Genomic DNA, 23472 nt, shown 5'->3' with positions numbered 1-23472 from the left:
GCAACCGGATAGCCATTCTGTTTTAGAATACTGTTCCAAATTAAATTTCCTCACATATAATTTGGTTTGTGCTATAAGTTCTCGCAACTCTCATGTCGGTTGTCCCCTTTCTATAATTATTTTCTTTTCAGAAAAGTCCCTGCTATGAAACCCCCGTTTTAAAAGACTTTCGATTGCACAGTCGCAGTCACGTTGTCTGCCAGCATTCATTTTAGCTGTGGCCTGTGCGTGTAGTCTAATCACACCCTTGCCCATCTTACCGCAATATCAGACTTGCTTCTCTTAAACGCAGATTACTTCTTTCTGATGCATTAAAATACGATCACAAATACAATCTCATGCCATATAAATATGCACTTACAATAATTTAATGAAACTTAATGTTACCTATAACACCCAACAAGACTGAAATCACACATAAACAGTTAATTTTCACATAACTGTCGAAAGAACACAGTCCTTAGCTTCCATATCACAGCATTAGCCAGCAAACCGAAAGTTGCTTCCCTACCCACTTCATATGAGACGAATTATTATGAAGTTTAACGAAGGACACTTGGTCCGTCCCACAAGCAAGGTAAGGGAGGAGTAGGCATGTGGCCTTGAGCAGGAACATGCACTAAATGACAATATTCAAATCCTTATTATTCAAATTGAATTATTTACACATGACTTCTTTTCTATTCGTTATTAACTACGGAAGCAATGCTTCCCTTGCTTCCATGCATGGCATGCCACCGTGTACTACGTATGTGCTGTTGACTTATGCATTTCTGTATTATGTATTTAAGCTGCCATGATGGTAACCACATCCTCAGAATGTAATTTTTTAATGGATCTATGGTGAACTAATAAGTGAATGAATGAAACAATAAGCCAAGCAAGCAACCAACAAACAAGCAATCTCTACTAGCCACATGCTTTCATACTGGTTTCTTGATTGGCCCATTCTTTGACCCTGAAAATGGAGGTGACATGTAAATGTTGATTGACTTTCAATAGACTACATGGTGCTGTATCCCAGAAGACACAACTCTTTAAATATGCCAACTTATAAAGGAGTTTTCCTGCTGTCATTACAGACTGGAAAGCTGAGACTAGCCCCAGATAATACTTTAAACTGGAGTTCCAATTCAAGAATATGGAAATAAAGAATGGTAAATACTTTGATAGTGAACTGTTTCCTTTCTAGCAAAGCGAAAGTATGATGTCACATTACTTAGCAATCAAACAACTGCAGTGTTGGATTATGTTTTCACCCTTCCATAAAGGGGGGGGGGAGAGGGAGGAGAGGGTGTTTCCTAGGAGTAAATCTGTTGATTAATTCCAACTCTGAACTTTGGTTAAATTCAGACAACAATGTCACTGTAATATCAGCATCTTATCTTCTTACTATTATCCCAGACAGCAGTGTCAGTTATAAAATAAGAAGATATGTCAATGAAGTTCAAATGAAACAGGTCCATTGGCCAGCAGACATAAGAGGAAATTAAAAAGCAGATGAGATAGATAAAGTTGCATATCTGCGAAGTGAACACTCCAAATATGTGTGTGCATGTGGTATATAAATATAGATATAAGTTGGCACGTGCAGAAGTACATACACTGTCTGAAAAGCAGCAATCACCATTTGGAAACAGAATCATCCCCTCTATGAAGGCATAATACCAGGAAAAGCAATTCAGAGAGAACAGGCTGGATGTACCACTTCAACGAAAAACAAAGAAGCAAAAAATTAACCTTTCCTTAGTGTCCAAACTGCCATATTCAAGAAACCAATCCAATGTGCATTGTAAACTGTCTGCGTATCAATAACGAAGAACTACTACCCAAAATGAGTCATCACTCGCCTAAAATAAATGAACTTCATGAAGTTTATCTAAAAGAGATTCAGGGATAACAAACATCAAAAAGAAATACAGTCTAAAAATAACCACTATTTTGTATAATCTCCATTAGAACATACACTTGTACTACATGTTTATATGGCACTGGAATCATTGCTCAGACTAAGGACAAATATACTTTGTCATGGAAGTAGTTACATCAACTAAAAATTGCAATATTTTCACTTCAGAATTCACAACATTACTGAATAATATGTATTATAGTAATCTGTGTTGCATTATGCTCTATTAGGGGAAGCAATGATGATGTCAGATGATACTTAACAGGTGAACTGCAAAATACTGTGACCTTATGGATGAGGGACATTTACACTTTTGACCACATTAAAGGGAGTGAAAGTGAAGCATGAAGTGAGGGATCTGTTTGGATGGATTTGGGTCATATTGGTCAAATGAACAGAGAAGCATGATGAGCACATAATGATAAATGTTTATGGCAGTTTACACCTCAGAAGGTAGTTCCTTTACTTTTGTAGCCTATGTCCAAGGGTGTCAGCTAGAATTGCAAGGACAGTGACAAATTTAGGGAGCTTCAATTGGCTTGAAATGTAACTGAGAAACAGGAAACATGCTGACAACCAGCAATGCACAATCTTTTGATACGTATACATTTTCACAAACAGAGAATGGATTAACCCTCACTCAACTCCATTTAAACACACCATAATGCTTCATTGTTTGAGAAGAAAATAATAATTATATATTATTTACCATATGAAAAAATGTAGTCAATGTATGAGAGGAATCCTGCTCCCACATATAGTACAATCTACTGAAGTATCCAGTTAGTGAAATATTCAGCAATGTCAAATGAAGGCTGAAAGTAAACATAAACACTTGCAAGATAAAGGGTTAGAAGCAACAATTTACACAGAAGTGCTTTTATGTCCTCAAATGAGAACATGACATACTTGTACCTATTCATGTTTCATGACCTGAACATGTGATTTTAACAAATTTCAACTACAGGATATCTAAACCAAACACACAGGTTTACAATATCTGTGAGACTGTTTACAAAGCATCAAACACATGGAACTAATGGTGTTTCTCTGTGGTATTGCTGTCTCATCCTTTGACATAACTTTCGCTGCAACCAGCGGCACTGGAAAAAAAAAAGAATAGACATGAGATATTAGTCTTTGAGAAATGACATTTAAATCCCCAATGTAGTAACAGCTGGCCTGAGTCTTTAAAGGCCTTTCAGTATCTGAAATGTAGTGTTTCAGAAAACAAATTGTATTTACTGCATTTTTAAAGATGTAAGCTCCATATAAAAACTTGATTGTTCAGAATTCATCTATTTATCTGTATGCAGAATATCGAAATAGGTGGTCTATATTTATATTTAATTATGTTCACCTTATATTTAGTTCTGAAAAGTGCCAGCAAGTTTTGGTGACAAATAAATTGCAACACATGAATAAGGATCCCTTTACCGTGCTTTGGGGACTGTTATCCAGGCAAAACAAGTCACTATAAACATAAATGCTGCCTTTCTATACAATGGTTCTTCTGCTCTAAGAATAGAGTGGGTGTGTCGTATGGTAAGCTTCACTTGTGGGACCCAACGATCAGGGTCTACTGAGATTGGACATAAACATGGCCATGCCACTCTGTTTCGATCTCTATAATAATAGCAGCTCTGTGAAGAAATATCTTGTCATGGCATTTACAAAACCTGAGTTTGTTTATGATAGAGTATTAACTCAATCCTTTGGTGTCAATGGTCCAAGTTTACTATTGTGACAATATGTATACCCCAACTGAAGACAGAGCGATAACATAAAGCACACTTATTATGAGAAACTAAAATCAATTTCACAAATATTACATCAAACATTTGTTACATTACAATGCTGAAGTTGGATGGGAAGATATTTTCTAATCAACCATAAGAAATGAAAGTACATGCAAAATATGTTGTAATACTGAGATCAGTAAAGTCTGCAATATTAAGAAATCTGAAGACATTCAAGTATGATTGCCATTTGAACTTACAGAGAGGATGACTGCAAAACATGCATGCATGCACATACACAAGCACACAAAATCACAGACATAACAGGTATTCAAAACAGAGTACTTTAATATTCATAATGTGCATACATTAACAGTCTTCAAGTGCACACAATCCCATCTACCACTTCTACACATTATGCACATTATGCACATGAATCAGTGCAACAGGACGCTAAAATACAACAGAGTACTTTAATGTCAACAAAATTAGTAATATACAAGCTTAACAAACAGTACCTGGTAAAAATTTCAAATAAATCTTCAATTTTAGGGAATCTAAAATAAACTTTAAAATGTAATAAAACATATTACAAGTAGATTTATCAAAAATTCTTTGTTAGGCACAAAGTAAGAGAGAAAGGGTACCGATTCTAAGAAATCCAACACGGTAATTAGAGAACAGTTTGAAAATCACTGTCCGGCACTGTTGTGAGCTTTCAAAATTCAAAGTGGAGATCATTACTCTAAACCTTACCTCCACATGAAAGAAGTTGACTAATGTGAATGTGATAAGGATGGTCAGACAAATGTAAACAACTGTTCGGATAGTATTCTTGTTGGTTCGCCATGCCTCCAATTCTGTCATATGCAAGAACCGATTGCGGAATTCTGGTGGAAGTTCAAAAGATGAAGGCTGTGGAAACAGTGACTCATACATATCGTGAAGAATAGCGCGAGCCACAGCATTATCTTCCTCTCGCTTTGGGTCTAGGTTATCATTCAGACAGATAAATTTTCTGTGAACAGAAGACACAATTACTGAATATTATGTAAATTCCAAATGAATTGTTTTGGGTAAGATTTATCTCCCTTATAACAATGTTCAATCCTCTGAACATTATGATTGATTAAAACTGTCACAGCCATAGGGTTTAGCTAGGATTTAGTGTGACATACTGATGTTTAGAGAAAAGAACAGGTTTTCTTAAGAACCATACTTTTGGTCAAGTACAGTAGGTCTTCCTGTGCAATTGTATTTACACTCAACCAATCTTGGCATTTCTTGCAGACATTTCTATGGTGTGGCTTAACAGTCAAATGTTTAAATGAACAGAAGCCTCATTCTTCATAAAGATCCCACTGTGTAGGAAGTAATTTAGGCAGTGTCTGGGTTTATGACTGTCCAATTTACAACATGTACATAATGCTATCAACGGATCAATCTATGATGCATAGTCTTGTATTTTGGATATACCTTCTGATATGACACATGCTACTGAACATACTTAAACACAATCTAAAAATCGATATGTACAAGGAGGGCAGTGAGGTCTCTAAGATAAATTTGCATTCAGCTCCTGTTATTCATTTAATTCTTTTTATTCTGAGATTCTTAGATGTTTTATAGAACAATCTGCCTACAGAGCTCTGTTAAATATGGGTGATTTATCACAGGTACAGAGCTCTGTGGGAAGTTTTATATATATATATATATATAGAAAGAGAGACAGCGAGTGTATGGGGGGACTGCAAACAAATAAAACTTCTCATGTGTGTCAACTTGGTAAGAATCATATAAATTATTCCACATGTTAAGACCCTTGTCTTAAGAATGCATAACAACAGTGATCTATTTTCTGACATATTACCACACTTTGAACACTTTGAATAGAGGGGAAGCCCCCTCCCCCCCCACACACACACAGACATTATTAAATCTAATAATTTCTAGCCTTGCTGGTGAAAATGTGTCAGCAGTCTTTAGCCAGGAATGTTACCAATTTATAACATTAGGAAAATCTGGGTCCAAATCTGATTTATGGTGATGTGTCCTGGAAAAAAAATAATATCATTGAAGAAAAAATATCTGTATAAGATTGAAAATATAATCAACAAAGCTGCTGGGATCTCAGTTACTGCAGAAAACCATAAGCACTAAAATGTAAGCTCAGTAGGGAGTAACACTCACTTTGGATCCCGACGAACATCATCTAGATGAGATACCAATTGTGTTATATTTGAGCTGAGCATCTTGAAGCTTACATCTTGGTGTTTGTCCCGTTCAACTTGATACCTGTACATCTTTCTGTCACCAAATTTTTTCACCAGCATATCCACCACAGGTTTGCAGTTGGAGACAAGAGTTTTGCTAACAACTGGCTGAACAAAACAACATGAATGAAATGCAAAAGTAGAAATATATAAATAAGTCTTATTAACTTCCATTATTAACTAATGGACAAACTCTTTGGTACCTTGTTGTTACCAAAGTCATTTGAATTAATTCCATCCACGTTCCATTCTCACCATTTTCTCCTACCCCTTGATCTTCCAAGCGACAAATTTTCAAAATACGCTATGTACTGCCTCCCCCATATGAGCCATATACTAGTCCTACTGTAGATGCCTAGATTTCACTATAATACTAGGCAACTTGTACATACTGTCATGATTTTGAGGATGTGTCACTATAGGTAGGGTATGGATTGGATTTATTGACTTGTCTACACGACTTGCAACAACAAATAACAAAATTCACTCCACACTAGGCCTTCTCAGTCTGTTTTCACTAGTCATTGCATGGTAACAGCTATCAACAATGGCTATTCCTCTGCAAATGCTCTCACTAGATGTTTCCTAGTAATGGAGGTTCTTCAGCTTCCATGGTCATGCTATTGTCTGTTGGTTAACATTCCACACCTGTGTGGAGGACACTTGTCTATGTGTCATGAACTGTAAAGTGTAGTTCTGAATCGTGAATACAAGGTGTTAACAAATCCATTCACCAATCCATAACCCATCCATAGTCACACCCCTAAAATGTGACAATACTGAACACTGACATTGGGGGAGGGGGGATAACTTCTAGTTTCATTAAGCATTCAGACCACTACTGAGTCCACTGTCCTGCAACCCTGGTCTCACAAGGGGCCCTTCAAAAGATCCCTGTCCTCAGTGTTAGAGCCAGAAACTTTCATTTGTATATATTGCAAAGTTCCTCATTATGTAATATAAAAAATCTTCTACTTTCTGTACTTCAGCCTTCTTATGTCATCTTACTTATGCACTTTTTTTTTCCAACACTTGTACCCTATGTTTTTAAGTCCAATACAGTTTGAAAACTTGTCAACAATTTATCCAACGTTACAGGTTGCAACTGCAGCAAATTATACCTGATATGATACCTGGTCTCTCTAAGCATAAGGAATATCCAATTTTTCCTAAAGGGAAAATGCATCAGAGAGCTCAGCCACCAGACTTGACAGACCTGCATACAGTGCTGTTAATTATGAATTCTCTGAACATCTTGTCTACATACATACATACATACATACATAGCATTCCATAGATCCATGAGTTAGTCAGATGACCTACCGGATGTGGAATTTGTCAAAAATCGTACAATACATATATACATGCACAATTCAATTTCACATAAATAGTAAGGATTTCACAAAAGTAGTAAAATATCCATCATAAATCCATACATTAACATATACTAGATTTTTTTTTTTTCCTGTGTTCCAAACAAGAGAAAACATTACATACACTTTATGTTGTTTGGAAGCATAAATTCCTCAACAGAGTAAAAGGAGTGTGTAATTAAGTATCTCTTTAGTGCTACTTTAAATTGTCCCTGTTTATCTATAAGAGTTGTGATATTTGGTGGTAGATTGTTGAAGATTTTAATGCCAGTATAATATGCACTCTTCTGGAAACAAGAGAGGCTGGCAACTGGTCTGTGAAGCTGATTTTTATTCCTTGTGTTGACATTGTGTATTGTAGAATTGGTTGGAAAAAATTCTTGGTTTTTTACAATGAAGATCATTAAGGAGAATATGTATTCACATGGGAGAGTTAAGATCTCTAGCCTCTTGAAGATATTTTTACATGATTCTCTTGGTTTAACACCAGCCATTATTCTAACAATTTTCTTTTGTAAGATGAATATCTTCTGGCTGTAAGATGAGTTACCCCAAAAAATTATTCCGTACTTCATTACAGAATGAAAATAGGCAAAATAAATCATGCACTTATAGCAGCAAGAGTTGCTGCATGATGTGTGCCATTCCGTTCAATTCTTCCTGATTTACTTGGACTTTCCTAGTGGCATACATAGACCATTCTGAAGAGGAACTGAATCAGAATTTAGCACACATTTCATTTAAACACATTTTAATTCATCTACACAGCTCTACTCATATGCCAAATTTAATGAAAACGTTGAGTCATAAAGTTTCATGAAGTCTGTAAATAAGCGACATACTGTCTCACTGTATTCCCACTTTTCTCCAGTATCTGATAAATTCACATCTGATCAGTATATCCATATTAAAATTAATCTTGAGAAACCGGGACTATCATTTTCTGAAGGAGAACTCTTCTCTGTGGTGCTTGTTAGTCCAAGGCTTCCTGTTACATGTTATAAACAATATTTGTCTTGAAGGGGACCTATATATTTTTAATGACATATCTTTTCTATCATGTAACTGACAAAAAACAGCCTTGGCTTTGGAATGACATGGTATAAGTAATTATTTGTACATCTTTCAACAGGTATAACTTCAAGTCACACTATTTACTTCCATGTCCTTACTCTGGTTCCAGTAAAGGGCCAGGCCTGATGTTCAGAGTTGTGATCATATGCCGGCTGCTCAGCCTTGCTGCACGCTTAAGGAACTGTGATGGATCAGTATGGAGCACAGATGAAATGATGACTGGCAGAGGAAAACCAGTGCTCCTGGAGGGAAACCTGCCCAATGACACATCCACTACAAATACTACACACACTGTTCTGTGACTGAATATGGACATATAAGGTGGGAAGCTGGTGTCTAACTGCTTAAGAAAGATAAAACCTTTTAACCATATGCCTAATATACAATACATGCTCATTACACTTGACTCAATACAAGCATTGCAAATGACATAATAAGGAGCTTTGCAATTTGTACTTTTATGTAAAATTGTAGGATGAATAAATTAAGGTGGACTATATTGGTGAGACACCTAGCCTGGATGGATGAAAAAAGAAATTTATATATTTAATTGGAAGACCTCAAAGGGAAGAGACGAATGACTTAGGCATAAATACAAGGAAAATATTAAAATACATATTAGAGAAATAGGTTTTCAAGATGTGAACTAGATTAAGCTTACTTGGGACTTGATTCTATGGCACACTTTTGGGAACATCACAATGAACCTTAAGGATCTGTAAAATTATGAACCTCCTTGAGCAGCTGGATAATTGACTGAATACAAAATACTCATATTTATAAAGGACAATAGCATATTCAGTTTCTGTAACTTTTTAGTAACATATAAAAATTGTATATATAATACTACCAAAAACAAACCATTTAAATCTTGACATCACATTTACATCTTACTATCACGCAGTATCACATTTATACCCAAAATTACTTCATTCTAAATGATTAATGTTATCATAACTTCATAAATATCCAATATGTCTGTAAAGTATTAAATACTGTAATGCCTTGATATGCAAAGTAAAGCCCTGTGTATAGTTTCAAACTGTTATCTACCATTTTGTTCATTCAGCATCTCTTCTATCACACAATTACAAAAATTTAATTGAACAATGACAACAACACTGCAGTTTATTAGTGCAACATAAAATATTATTTTCAGCAAGAAGTGTCTTTGTTAATAATACGAATGACAAAAAAAGAAGTCGTTAGGTTCTTATAATGTGAAGTGATAAGTTGCTAAGGCTAAGAATGCGACCAGGAATAGTAATGTTTAAGGTCATTTGAAATACACATATTTCATGAAATGCATCCTCTTTCCATATCAAGGTATTACTGAACTTAATTAGCCATGAGATGGCTCTTTTAGTTACCAAATTCTGAACATGCACCAAACTGTAACCTTTATACCAAACTAGAAATTACCAGGTTTGAATCTTGATAGCGTTCATATGGGGGAGTAGGAACATTTACATTTGACAGTTCCTCTGACAGCTCCTTAGAACAGTTGACAATGTCATTCTCAAACTTGACGACTCTTGCATAGTTAAGTGGCAAATCATATGAACGAGTTAATAATGTCCTGATCTCTCGATCTGACCATGTCCTAAAATCAACAAAATTTTCATTTAATTATTCCTATTACTATAGTCATCCTTCCACAGTCCAAGCTTGGCTAGATCAGTCAGTATAATGACTAGGCTATGGGCTGGATGATAAGAAATCAAGGCTCAATTCTGGGAGAAGCAGAGGTTCATTCCTATCAACAGTCTCTGGAACTGGCTCTGTGACCAACCCAGCCTCCTATCCAATGGATACCAGGGACTCTTTCTCACAGTTAAACTGGTGTGACAATGAAATTAATGGTAATTATATCTAGATAATATTATTCAGATGACAAACCCCCTATATTAGGGTGGTACAGTGTATACTGTAAAGATACGCACAAGAATCTGACAATTTCCCTATCCAAATGGTTGTAATACCTGTATGTATGGATTGTTGAATGATAATAAAAATGAAATGAAATGAAGCTGACCAGTCACCTACAACTACTGCCAAAGTTAAAAATACTACACCTCTGCTCGCCCACACTCCCAATACTTCATGACATGGTGCTTAATTAAGCACAGAAAAACTTTACCTTGACTTGGAATGTTTCACTGGAAAAGTTCATCTACTCTACAAACCACGGTACATTACATGTTGTGTATTTAATCTTACAAAATAAAAATTCCTGTGTAGGTAAGTCTGAATTTACCACTCTTATATAAATATCAGACATATTTTAAAACAAAATCTAGTAACTTTCTGATAATATCATAATAGTCTACATCACTATCCGACAATGATACACCCTCCGCCCCACACGAGATGGAGTATGCATAAAATAACTCATCAGTAACACTATACATTTCTGCTTGGAATACCTATGAGGGCACTCTAAAAAGGAAACACAGTTTTCTGTAAGAAGAGTTCAATCATACCATTATGATATCAAACATGAACTGAGGCATATACTCGTATTTGTATTATTTTTCAGCACAGTCACCTTGCCCATTAAGACATTTGTCTCCTTGTGTAATGAGATTATCCACATGTTTGCAGCAAAATTCTTGGATTAACCCTGATAGTCAATGATGCACTTCATGAAGAACATCCACATCTGTGTCAATGTGCTTTGCAGAAAGGAACCCTTTAAAGGCCCAAACAATTGGAAGTCAGAGTGGCCAGGTCTGGACTATATGGTGGGTGCTCCAGCATCTCCCACTGACTGCACTGCAACCATTCACAGACATGTGCATCAGCATGAGGAAAACAGTTATGCAACACCACTCACATCCTATGTCATGAGTCATGGACATTTATGTAGGATTGCTAAGTTCAATTTCTCCATTGATGACACCAGTATTCAGAATTGACTACAGACACACTTGCCATCAGATTCCTGAAAAAAAATGTCTTACTAAGAGAACTGCCATAACTTTCTGTGCAGTCAATGTGGTCTTGAATTTTTCTTTTTGAGTATAAGATATCCAGAATGCTTGCAGTCATCCTAGCACTTCTCATTACCAGTGTGTCATGATGCATTCACATCTCACCTCCAATCCAATTCTGCTCAGAAACTGACCACCTTCATTACAGTAGCACATCACCAACTGCAGCCACACTCCCATGTGTGTCTTGTGCAACTCTCTTAATTGTTCTGGCAACCAACAAGCACATGCTTTTTGAAATCCAAACTCTTTGCTTGGACAATCCTGTGCACCCAACTTGGATAAAACAAACCTCCTATGCAACTGTTTAAACTTTTATACGTGTATGCCTGCTTCACAAAACATACATTTCTCAATGTGAATGATGTCATCTGTTTTACTCACTGACAGTCTGCCAGTCCTTGGCTTTGTCACAAATGTTCACATGCCAAATTTTTCATTCATTATGTTAAAGCAAAAGCATTTTTTTGGTGTCACATTTTCTCTATAGACAGACATGAGCTGTTGAATAAGCTGATGAATTTCACTTGCTTAGGTCCTTTCACATGCAAAAGCTGAAATATTGAATGAATTGGGGTGCTGTGTATGTCAGGTGTAACTGAGGGGATAAAGAATATTATTTTGAATTTACCTAGATGTATTTCCAAATTATAAGAACCTATTCTATGATTTGCTGATCATGGTAGCAGAGTGGCCTAAAGCATGTACTGACTTCACTCGCTCGGAAGCCAGGATCGTGGGTTCGAATCCCACACAAGGCATGGATGTTTGGTGTGTGTATGCATTTATTCTGTTTGTGTTGTCCTTGCAATGAACTGATCACCGATCCAAGGAGTCCTACANTGTGTGTATGCATTTATTCTGTTTGTGTTGTCCTGTGTTTAGGTAGTGTCCTTGCAATGAACTGATCACCCATCCAAGGAGTCCTACAATCTGTAAAAATGATCAATGAAACTGGGAAATCAGCCCTATGCTCCAAACTGGGAGCAAGAGGAAAAAATAATCTAAATTATCTTGCAATAAAACTGTCGTCTGCAAACAATATTACCTTAAAAACTAATGATTCAACTTTGATATTACTTGTCAGCTGTGGAAAGATTTGCCAGCTTGCCCTCAGTGAGCAAACATCAGGATGGCAGGAAGTAAGTTTACAAGGAACATATTTTGAACAGATATGCTGCACCTTCTACATATCCAATTCATCATTGTACCACATGCGAACTATTTTCCTACACAGACCACACAAAGACTAACACTGTAATCATCTGATTCTGTGTAGTCAGAAGTCAGTTCTTTCAATTACCCCCCCCCCAAAAAAAAGTCAACTGGCACAGCCAGTGATTCAATTGGGATCTAGGAGGGGTACCTCCAAAACATAAATTTAGATAGTTACTGCTCAGTCTGTTCAAAAAATCCAAGAAGCTTACCCAGAATCATCAGTATCAAAAATATCAAAAATGTCTGACAGTGGAAGAGTCACCTTGCTGCTCATCAGAAAATAAAAGTACGAGAATGCAAACTGCATATCATGTGGATGGCGCACCTTGTGGGATGAAGTGAGGTGCCACTGTTTACTGAATCTGGAAGAGAAATTGAGTTAAATGAGCAAATCTGTTTCAACTTCAGAACAGCAAAGGATTCAATGATATTGGAACACTGAAGATACATTATTATTTATTTGTAACAAAACTGTTCACGCTACCCAGTTGAGTAAATGAGTGATAGTAGAACACGTAACCAGCTAAAAATGTTAACTATCTGGCACAGTGACCATAAGAGGGATTGTTAACTAGAGTTATGTTCACAGTTTGTAATCTCAGAGTACTTTTCAATAGGAAACACTTCAACGAAGAGAAACTTTCATGGTGCTTGCTGTATTCAAATTATATTTTTAATGGAAAATTAAAAGGGTATTAGGCTAAGTTTTCCACCTATCTTCATTGGGTACATCCTGCTGTGTGTTCCATATATATATATATGCATGTGGAAGCACAGTTGGTTGAGGGGCTATGCTACAAGCAGGAAGGTCGTGGGTTCAAGTCCCAATGAGGTCACTGGATTTTTTCAATTGACCTAATCCTTCCAGTTGCACTATGGCCCTGGGGTTGACTCAGCCTCCAACAGAAATGAGTACCAGGAATTAATTAAATAATTTTCCTGGGGAGTGAAGCGTGGCTGGCACATAAGGCTGACAACCTCACTGCCATCTTTGAGCCGACTGTCTAGATAAGGTGGGACCCTCAATGTCTCGCAAGCCTAAGGGCCTTCACGGCCTGTTACAGGGATAGCTTTACTTATACATATATATAGGAATTATGTCAACCCTCAACACAACAAATATACTCAGTTTTAATATTCAATCTTTATTGCTGCTACATGTTTTGGTCATACAAGACTATCATCAGGCATTTATACAGGAACCAATGACTGTACATATTCCTGTATAACTGCAATTTTTCTCTCATTTGTCAGTCTCCTTTACAGTCCGACATGAATTCAATTTTATATAATTTTAATCTGCATTAAGTAACTGGCATACAATCTGAAAGCACAAATAGCCTTTGATGCTGATGTCTTGTAACTTCTTCTTTACACACAATTTTATAGCAGTGACTCAATTCAATATATTTGAGCTGAAAATATACTGCCATGTATTCATGGCTAGACACAGGGTTTGGATTTGTAATTGGATTTACTAAACACTTAAAAGTTCTTGGCTTACGTCCTCAATGGCTGGTGACTATATCACAACTAATTCAACTGTTGACTCTCAGTTCACTGGTCCTCATTATAGAGTCTTGGGTCAGACTGCATGGAAAACACCAACTCAAACATTTCTTCTGTTGTTGCATGTTTATTTGTTGGGTAGCAATGATTTCTTGTTTAATGGCATCATAGCATGTTTACTGTCCCACTGTCTAGCAACGGATAATATCTCTTGTTAAGCTATCTGATCATCACACTACATTAATAGCAGGCATTATAACTGACAGTAGTACATTACACCAAATCCTCTTCTAATTCTTTAACAGGTGAAAGTTAAAATAAAGGTATATTATTTTAACAACCCACACAGACTCAATGTCCTACAGAACATTAACTAGACTGGGCATAAAATATATCACACAGATCTTCAAAGACAACCCTCTTCCATTTTTATCAGCTACTTCAAACTACACACACCCACATATTTAATCCAACTGGCTAAACATTTTATATAGCCACATACTAATAATATGCCTGAAAATTATTTGAATTCCCCCAGCTACTGTTCATTGTCTCTTCCAACTTAATAATCACGCTATTCTTATAATTACCATAATTTGTAAGTGGCTTACATAATAACAAGTACAGTACCTTGCTTGAAGACTTTCCATAATATCGATGTCAATAAGATGTGGCATGTGGGCTGGAACCTTACGAGGTTCAAAGCCAAACTCCTGATTGTACAACCTGTTCACATACAAAAGGGACTCAGCAAATGTGTCATGAGGTTTCTTTCCTGGAGGTGAGATGTGATACTGCTGAGCATCAAACATTTTTACTACCTTCCGTTTCTTTTTAGGAATGTTAGAAACTTTATCTCCATTTTTCCAATCCACATCATAATCAATATGCTGAAGTTCTGCATGCATACGATTTACATCTGCTGAAGGAGGATTGTGTTTTGCATATAATGGCTGCAGTTCATCAGATTTACCATTCAGTTTCAGGTACAACTTACGAAGTCTGGCATTGTAAGCAGAAACATCTCTGACAGGTTCACGTTTAACTGTCTGTGAGCTGAAAGATTTCCCTGTTCCATAAGTCTGGTTTGATTTTTTTGCACTATGAATGTGCTGACCCTCATTAGGTTTTTCATGAAATGTCTCATTGCTATACAAAAGACTATGGTTCACATTCTTCTTACCGAATGCAGAACTCTGTACATTCTGCCATTTTTCCCATGCTACAAACCTATCACTATAATTCCTTTTTAATTCAGTTTCTTTTACATAACTTGCATTCTGATTTGTATGTCTTAGGTACAATTCTCCAGGCACATCTGCATTATCTACATGATAATGATGTACACTGGCGCTGCTGTTACCAGAAAGTTTATCAACATATGACTGAGTACTATGTTCAGTGTTTGTACGATTGTCATTATTTCCAGTTCTTGTGTTAATAAGCAAGTTATCACCTACATACCAACTATGTTTCTGCTGGTGTACAAGAGCTGACCCACGTACAATGAATGTGTTGTCAGAGCTTGTATTTTCTTTCTTTCCTTCTTGAACCTGAGGTATTCTCTGCATACACAGTGTGTTATTTCCTTCTCCTCCATAGATTTCTTCATATTGTTGAGGATTATTATTTTTCCTGTGCTGATTTGCTGTCTTTTTTGAATCAAGTTTAATCTCTCTATAAAGAAGAAATTTACTTGTGATGTTGTGTTTGTATATGAATGGTGGTGTATTATCTGTATCACTAATATTTCTGCTGCCATTTGAATTCTTATACTTAATTTCATCAAATTCTCTTAGGAATGGGAGGTTTCCTTTAAAACTGTCTTTTTTAGCATTTGTTTTAATTAATACATCTAAAAGACTATTCATCTTCTTTCCAGGATCTTGGAGATCTTCCAAAACTACGTCTCCCCCAAAGTTTATATTGTGGAACAAATTATCATTAATGGATTCATGATGATTTTCATTGTACAAATTAACATTGTCATCATAGTTTGCAAGATGTCGGTTCTCATCATAGAGACCAATATCATCTTCAGCACTCAGATCACAGTCTCCACCATCAAAGGAGCATTCTGATATGTTGCAAGACACATCACAAGAACCATCAGCCACCCAGGACCAAGGACAACTATCTGAACAATCTGGAACTGGCCATGAGAGGTACACCTGAAAAGTATGCAGAATTCTAAGCAGAAAAAAGAATGGGGTAAATGTTTCTTTGAGAGTGGTGGTGTACGTGTGTTTTGGGGGATAGGGTCATAATGTACATATGCTTCAAAGGTTATGTGCACCTGAAAAAAATTCAAATTACAATTTCTATTATTTAACATGGTTTAAAATTAACTAAAACTGTATACTTGTCAGTTTGCAAAAGGAAGTGACAAAACATACAGGCAGTAAAATTCTAAAAGAAAAAATGAGGATGGTGTCAAAATCAACAACATGTGAAGCTGTGTATGGGCCTTTATTTGAGGGCTAATAAAAATAACAACAGAAACAAAAAGTAACACTCACAATAATATAAAATACTATTAGTTGAACAGACTTGGGAATCCCTGTAATATTAAAAACGCATGCAGTAACAGGAGCAAAACACAACACAGAACACGATACACAAATGTATGTACGAAGAATGTTCACATAAAAGAGGATTCACGTAATTCACGTGTTTGAGTGCGATGTAGGATGAATCCTGAAAAGTTTTATTATTTAGAATTCATTGACATATATGACGAATACAGATTTTAGTCATTTTAGAATGAAGACATCATGGCATGCAGTACAATAGTTTAACGTGCATAAAGACACCTGAGGATGGCACATTAGTGCTGAAACATGTAGTGTGGAAGTGAAGAATAAGGTGAAAAAGTGTATACACTGTAAGACGGTTAGCATAAACCATGGACATGCATCATGTATCATAAACATTAAGCCTATAGATTTCCAGCAACTTCTGAAGCACCTCATTTCAAGATGAACTGATTGCATTTTCTCTCACACCTACCAATGCATATTTTGAGGAATATTCAAGGAAGGAGTGTACCAGTACCCTGCTCCCTACAACCTTTTTCAAGTGAAAGAATATGTCCATTTGGTTTTGAGGACAACAGCATGAAACGCTACACAGGATATATGTGAAAACTGTGGAGTGATACAAAAAATGTTCTCTTGTGACTGCATGCTTCTGCAGATGTTTAAAAAGGAAATGTAAAACTACACCACATAAATTATTTATACTAAAAGGTACCGTATCTAAACTCTTCAAAAATATATATAATCTTTTTTATTTAAAGAAAGAGGGAAAATACAATTACAGGAATACATAATTAATAATATAGTGTACTGAGTGGGATGCTGGAATGTAGGACCAGGAAGTCAAACTCCAGCACCCCAAAATGTAACCTGCAATGGACATAATGAGGTATTCCAGTGATAAAATTGTAATATATAACATTTGTTACAGACTCCAATACCTGAATACTGAATTGGTGCTTTCAAAAGAATCACATTAAAATGCAGTCTCATGATATGGACCCCAGTGGCTGTTACAACACAGACTTATTATACTTGTACATTGTACAGAAAAAGGACCTAGTAACACATTCATAATATGTGAATTTCTATTTCACAGGGGTTTCCCTTACATACCTTCTGACCATTAGTGTTTGTAATAAAATCATCTGGCCAAACTTCTTTCCCAAACATGACATCATCATTCAGATACAGAAATTTGCGAGAAAGACCTGGAATCCTAGAATAAAACATTATTAAAGTTAAAACTGTAATGCAACATGAAGTGAATCAGTGATTCGTATTTCGCTTCATATGGTTAAATTTACATGGCACAGTACTGAGCAAGTTAGCTCAAGTGGTAATGCTTTTTATTTGTATTTGGATCTCAGTCAGGATATCAGTTATCCTTAATGAGGTTCTTCATGGTTTCCCTCAGTTCCTCCATGCAATTTCCAGGATAGCACCTTACAATTAGGCCATAACTGTTCCCTTCCACATCTTTTATGATTCATGGTACAATTTACAGTGTAACCTCAATTTTACACTTCTGAAGGGACTACCTACAATAATTGTAAAATCTAGGATGGAATAAAATCAAGGAAGTGAAAATGATGCAACTTAAGGAAAAATGTGGATTGCTTTATACCACAACTGTTAATAGCCTTTTAAAATATACATGTTTGAACACAATGTCATAATTTTATGGAGTGTGACTAGAGACGGGTTTTGGAATGATGATCAGACTTATAGGACTCCTTGACACAGAGCGTGACTACACTTCCCAATTCACACACACTAGTGTCCACAGTCACATCTTCACTAGCCGCTGTTGCTCGACAGTGGGCTCCAATAGTGGACATATCCCTTCTTCTGGGTTCCCAAACTATCCCTGGTGTCAGCTATCAGCTTTTCACAGCAACAGCTCACAATGGCTCAACCTTAGCAGTTCTTTGACCGACCCAGTCCTTCACCAACCAACTCAACTCAACTCAACTGACTGTACTGCTTATAACATCTCGGCATAGACCACACAGAAAATACCGTTCCTCTGTTGTTGTTTATGAGCTGTTACCTAGCAAAAGGTCTACATGCCACACTGCTCCTCCTTAAGGCTATTTGTACCGAACAGCATAGAGTCATACCATCATTTGTTCTTTTCCGAGAGCTGTGCCTGTGACCTCTGTGACTGGCCATGCCATCCTTCCCCACTGTTCATTTTTCACGGTGATTACTCTCCAAATGATCGTGCTACTCCCTCCTTAAGGCCACTCATCCCAAGCAGTTCCCTGATAAGGTCCAGGTGTACCACCATCTTCTTTTCAGAGGGAAGTGTTTTTGACATCTCTTCTTTTATTTTGGAGAGGGTCGACCCCTCCACAATGTCCAGTCACTTTCCGCAACCAAATGGAAACTCTGACTGCTCACTTCATGATCTCCAACTTGTGAATTTGCCTGAGGGTCTCATATAATATCTTCTTGATTTCCAGAAGTAGCTCCTGTTTCAGGTCTCAGTCCCTTATGTCATTGTTGAATCTCATCTGTGTCCATTGTCTCCTCTCAAATGTTCATCCTTTAGGGGCTCCTTGTACAACATAGTCCTTGGTCTGCTTTTTCTTGACCATTAGTCCTTTATGACAGCGTCCTTCAAACTGTTCAGGAATGGAATGGCACATCATCCATCTGCAGAGGGGAGCCAACTTCTTCTTGGACCTACCATCGCCCTGGGTCTATTTCTCAGCTGCTGGCAGCAATCTATGGATAGTTTCCTGTCCCCATATCAGTCCTCTAGTGCTTCAACAGCTTCCACTTTGGCCTCTTCACTCAGGACATCAGGGTGTGCCGCTATGTTTGCCATCTCCACTGGGGTTAGCTCTTTCCTCTCCTGGTTGGCCTGTCTTTTGTAGGCAGGCCTTATTCCCTTCTAGCCAGGTATTCTTATTGGCTTCCATCCTTTCCTGATAGGCGTCCATCTTCTCTAGACAGGTATCTGTCTTCACCACTATCCTTCTTAAGAAGGTTACCATGTGTTTCATGTCCACCATGATTATCCATCACTTGGGTTCAAATCAGACACTGCAAAATTCATCTGATCCTTCTGATCTGCTCAATCCAATCACCCCACTTCTGACACCAGCTGTCATAATTTTATGGATGTGACGACACATAGATTTTGGATTGAGGAGTAGATTTGCTGGACTCTTTGATACAGCACGCGACTACACTTTACAATTCATTATTACACATACACACACTAGTGTCTACAGTCATGTCTTCACTAGGTGTTGCTTGGTAGCGGCCTCCAATGGCAGACATTACCTTTCCTCTGGGTTCCCGAACTATACCCAGCCTCACCTACCATCTTCTCACAGAAACATCTCACAATGACTGAACCTCATCAGTTCTCTGACTGACTCACTCACCAAACAACTCATTAACTTTCTCTTTTAACTAACTGACTCCTCACTTGTCCTGCTTATAACATCTAGGCATGAAATGCATAGAAAACATCGCTCCTCTGCTGCAGTGCAATTGTTTCTGTGGAAATGTTGCATTTGTGTCTGTTGTTGGAGCCGTTATCTAGCAAAGGCTGGTGTATAGTTGCTTATTCCACGGTCATTGCCTAGCAATAGATCCACAAGCCAAAATGCTCACTCCTTAAGGCTATTCATTGCAAATAGCCTACTGGCATAATGCCTGCAAATGCAAATATATTAACTTACATGCCATGTTACATCTGTAACCAGTCAGACATAGTTATTTGTTCTTTTTATTCCTTGAGCACTCAGTCCACATATCTCTCTCATGTGATGTTCAAAAACTTTTGTGAGGGAAGTATGCATGTTTTATCATGATAGATCTTCAACATGAGTGGTATGGCATTGGTATTTCTTTCCATTTTCTAAAAGAGAACCGTTTAGGTGTATATTTGGGTAGGTCTATATTGTCAGGACTTAAAAAGCCCAGAGTGAGAAAATGTAAAATCAATTAAAATTTAACATTGTTCTTATGGGTATTTGGTAGTGACAAAATGCAAAGTGAGTAAAATTGGAAAAAGCATAACACTGAGCATGCAAATTCAAAGTTTCGTTGCAGATATCCACTTCTGTGAACAATTTCCACAATCACAGTTGCTGATTCTACTACATTTGTCAAAAATAACATGTTTTATGCCATCACCACCTTCATAACTGTTCATCTATAAAAAAAAGTTTTATACGTCCTCAGAAGGTATTTGTACACTCTTTCTTCATACAAACTTTCAAATGCTTGTTTCCAATGGTACACTATTTCTTGCCTTCAAACACAAAGATTAATTCAGTTCTAGCAAAGTCATCATGTTGTTTCACATTGTACAAACATTATCATGAACAACACTCCATATTTTCATAACATCCATTCCACACAATATTTCACGACCCTAGATCAGATATTGCTTGAACCTCAGACGTTTGCACCACTGTGCTGGTATTACTAATAGTAGGATACAGAAACTATAAAGCTGAGGCAACATCTGGTTGCACAATGTTCATACCAAGTTTTTGGAAATATGTAAGTTGACTAAGACATTATTTGGGGCGGGGGAAGACACTGATTGACATATACACATGATATCTTGAACCTACACTTCCTTACAAAGTGAAAAAGTTTGGCTAAACTTATGCATTCTCCAACTTCCATAATTTGTTTTACAGACTAATCCAACTAACCTGTGTATATGACTTTCTATGGCAGGACTGCTGAATGTTGGAAGATGTGACGGATCAGGGAAGATTTGATCATGAGTTACAACAGTTAGCCGGGGATTTTCCATATCTAGCCAATATGGTATCTGGCCATTTGTCACAAGGTAAACATGTCGTACCCATGGAGCAAATCTCTCAAGGGATCGTAATGAGTAGCGTAGTTCCTGTAATTGCAAAAGAGCAATAATTCCTTTCAAGAATCTAAAATGTTTGCTCTATAATGACAATCTAAACATAAAGTCAATAGGAAAACATGGTAAAGTAAAAAGATCAGCATCCAAATCACTATAAAATACCGAGTCCTTACATGTTTCTGGATTCTTCTGTGGTTCAGTATCTAGATTATAAACTGTCAGACTGCAGGATGACTGATGAATTGGAGAGGATCTGGAAGGAAACAGTCTTGGCCTAATGGTACTATTCCAACATTTTCCTGGAGAAAATGAAGAAAAGCACAAACACTTCAGTCAGGATAGCTGTATCCCAGCCAACATATGAACTGAGTTCCTCTTAAATATAAATCTATGGGAGTACTGTTACACCAACATGCTTGATCTAAAAATTCATAAAATTGTGGAAGTAAAATTATAAGACGCATTAATTCTTCTTTTTACCTACTGATGATTTTTACAAACATTTTACAATATTACAATTTATAATCTCATCTTATTACATGAATACTAGCAAAAACCCAGTTGAAATTTCAACAGGACACTGTTCAAAACAAATTTTGTCATAAATAATTAAGTTCAAAGACTTGAAAAATCCTGGAAAAACAGACATATTTATACTAAAGCACTAAATCTGATAAGACTAACCACATGCTCTAAATAGTAATGCTATCTAAAGAAAATTTCTGTCAAAGGTTTTCTTCAAAAGCAAATTTCATAAAAAATACCCAAAATTTTCTTTCTTCAACTGGCAACAGAGCATTATTATGGCCGTTGTCTACTTTACCATTAAACAAAGACACATTCCTTTCATTCATAACTAGACCAACTACAACAGGCAGTGGTTGGGTGACATGGTCCTTCAATACAAAACAAACACTGAAGGATAGTTTAGAAATTTCACTGATAGCTACTCTGATATCCCCACCATACACTACATTTTTTTCCATGCACATATTGTAAGCCTCTCTTGTACTAATATGCAGCCACACATTGTTCTGAATTATTTCAAACTGGGAAATAAACGGTTCCCATCTCTAGCTACAGTTTGGAAAGGTAATATCTCCACTGATTCACTCTTGTATATCCAACTGAGTTCACTCAATTTGCATGTTATTAACAGTGTTAACTCGTTTTTGGCAAAGATATACGAGGGGCATTCCGTATATAATGCTCCTATTTTTTTGTGTTAATATGTAACGTTTGAGCTGGATGTTGGTGATGTTGTAGTAAAGGTTAAACCTTCCCGCCAATGTGTTAGTTTGGTTGTCATGTGACAGATAGCGACAGCAGAGCAGTCTACCCAAATGGTGTCTGACATAGAAGTGTGCATGAAACAGAGATGTGTTATTGAATTTCTCACTGCTGAACAAATTGTACCCATTGACATCCATCGATGCTTGCTAAAGGCATAAGGAGACGATACAGTGGATGTCAGGACAGTGAGGCTGTGGGTAGTGCGTTTCAACAGGGGTGAAAGTGAAGTGCATGACAAGCCACGCCCTGGGTATTCCTGCTCAGCTGCCACTCCTCACAATGAACAGTGCCTCGATCAGCTCATCCATACAGATCGGTGAATAACGACCAGGGAACTGTGTGCATGGCTTAATATCAGCTGTAATGCATTGGAAACGATGTTGGGGAAGCTAAATTATCACAAAGTCTGTTCCAGGTGGGTCCTGCGGATGCTTACACAGGACCACAGAACTCATCGAATGGAAGTCTGTCAGGACCTGTTGCACCAGTTTGAGGCTGAAGGTGACAAGTTTCTGGACAGCATCTTCACCGGAGATGAGACGTGATGTCACCACTATGAGCCGGAATCCAAAAGACATTCTATGGAGTGGCAACAACCAGATTCTCCAAGAAAGAAGTTCAAGACACAGCCATCGGCAGATAAAGTGATGTGCATGGTCTTTTGGGATAGGTGGGGTGTGATTTTTTTGGATTTCC

The 23472-nt window shown here is 37.0% G+C and overlaps 1 protein-coding gene across 8 annotated transcripts in view; it reads right to left on the bottom strand.

The window, feature by feature from the left end:
- Positions 1-1917: 1917 nt before the first annotated feature.
- Positions 1918-23472, bottom strand: part of LOC111873081 (N-acetylglucosamine-1-phosphotransferase subunits alpha/beta) — a 35369-nt gene continuing 13814 nt past the window's right edge. For 4 of the 8 annotated variants that reach the window (XM_023867477.2, XM_023867479.1, XM_023867480.2 and 1 more), the window contains 8 exons: positions 21314-21513; positions 17742-17844; positions 14719-16259; positions 12789-12941; positions 9791-9971; positions 5839-6029; positions 4405-4666; positions 1918-3012 (listed from right to left, as the gene is read on the bottom strand). In XM_023867477.2, coding sequence (XP_023723245.1) covers positions 2932-3012; positions 4405-4666; positions 5839-6029; positions 9791-9971; positions 12789-12941; positions 14719-16259; positions 17742-17844; positions 21314-21513 — 2712 coding nt within the window. In that variant the 3' untranslated portion in view covers positions 1918-2931. Of the gene's footprint in view, positions 3013-4404; positions 4667-5838; positions 6030-8467; positions 8623-9790; positions 9972-10916; positions 11144-12788; positions 12942-14718; positions 16260-17741; positions 17845-21313; positions 21514-23472 lie in introns of those variants that run through there. The other 4 variants (XM_023867482.2, XM_023867478.2, XM_023867481.2 and 1 more) reach the window with 4 other exon arrangements.

Source organism: Cryptotermes secundus, unplaced genomic scaffold (genome assembly GCF_002891405.2).
Source record: "Cryptotermes secundus unplaced genomic scaffold, Csec_1.0 scaffold120, whole genome shotgun sequence".
Taxonomy (NCBI): Eukaryota; Metazoa; Arthropoda; class Insecta; order Blattodea; family Kalotermitidae; genus Cryptotermes; species Cryptotermes secundus.
The sequence above is the reverse complement of the archived record's forward strand: the minus strand, read 5'-3'. Positions and strand labels throughout refer to the sequence as shown.